The sequence below is a fragment of the Plectropomus leopardus genome, unplaced genomic scaffold, assembly GCF_008729295.1.
Source record: "Plectropomus leopardus isolate mb unplaced genomic scaffold, YSFRI_Pleo_2.0 unplaced_scaffold27700, whole genome shotgun sequence".
Classification (NCBI taxonomy): Eukaryota; Metazoa; Chordata; class Actinopteri; order Perciformes; family Serranidae; genus Plectropomus; species Plectropomus leopardus.
The window spans coordinates 1-814 of NW_024630158.1; the positions used below are offsets into that span (position 1 = coordinate 1).

General features: G+C 55.9%; 1 protein-coding gene across 1 annotated transcript; it reads right to left on the reverse strand.

Annotated features, from left to right (window-relative positions):
* Positions 1-45: 45 nt before the first annotated feature.
* LOC121937868 (gonadotropin-releasing hormone II receptor-like) lies at positions 46-585 on the reverse strand (the record flags this gene model as incomplete). Its single annotated transcript, XM_042481165.1, has 1 exon — positions 46-585. A coding segment is annotated over exon 1 (540 nt), but the record flags the coding sequence as incomplete, so codon positions are not given.
* Positions 586-814: the final 229 nt, after the last annotated feature.

The following is an 814-nucleotide window of genomic DNA, read 5'->3' on the forward strand; positions in this document are numbered from 1 at the left end:
TCACGTGTTACCTGTGGTCACGTGTTACCTGTGGTCACGTGTTACCTGTGGTGATGCGAGCAGCAGGCTGAGGCTCCAGGCCAGCAGCAGCATGCGTCGGTTCCTGCGGTGTGCGTTTAGGGCGTCCAGCGGGTGCAGGATGGCGTGCTGGCGGTCGAGGCTGATGACGACGAGGATGAAGGCGGAGGCGTGCATGGCGAACAGCTTCAGGAAGCAGAGCAGCTTACAGAGCGTGTCTCCTCCGTACCACTGCACCGTCACGTTCCACACGGCGTCCAGAGGCATCACCACGAACGTCATCATAAGGTCAGCCGACGCCAGGCTCAACATCAGCGGCCGCAGGTGAGACGCCAGTCGCCGACCACGCCCACACCACACGCTGGCCAATAGGGCGAGGTTACTGCAGGCGGCGAACAGGAAGAGGACGAATGTGGCGCCGACACGGAACTGAGCGGCCCGGGTGAAACTGGGGGCCTCCCAGTCTGTGAGAGGAGGGAACTGGGAGCTGTTGGGAGGGGGCGGGGCTACATAGTTGGTGGGCAGAGCCAGTGATGACAGCCTTACGGTGGACCAGTTACTGGACATCCTGCAGAGAGGAAGAAGAAGAAGACGAAAACAATAAAGATAAAGAAGAAGACAAAGATGAAGAAGATGGAGACAAACGAAGATGAAGACAAAGAAGAGGACAAATAGGAAGACGAAGAAGATGATGATGAAGACGGAGAAGAAGAAGACAAAGAAACAAAGAGGACGAAGAAAAAGACGATGAAGAAGAAGAAGAAGGTCATCGGTGATGTCACAGCTGATGTTTGGA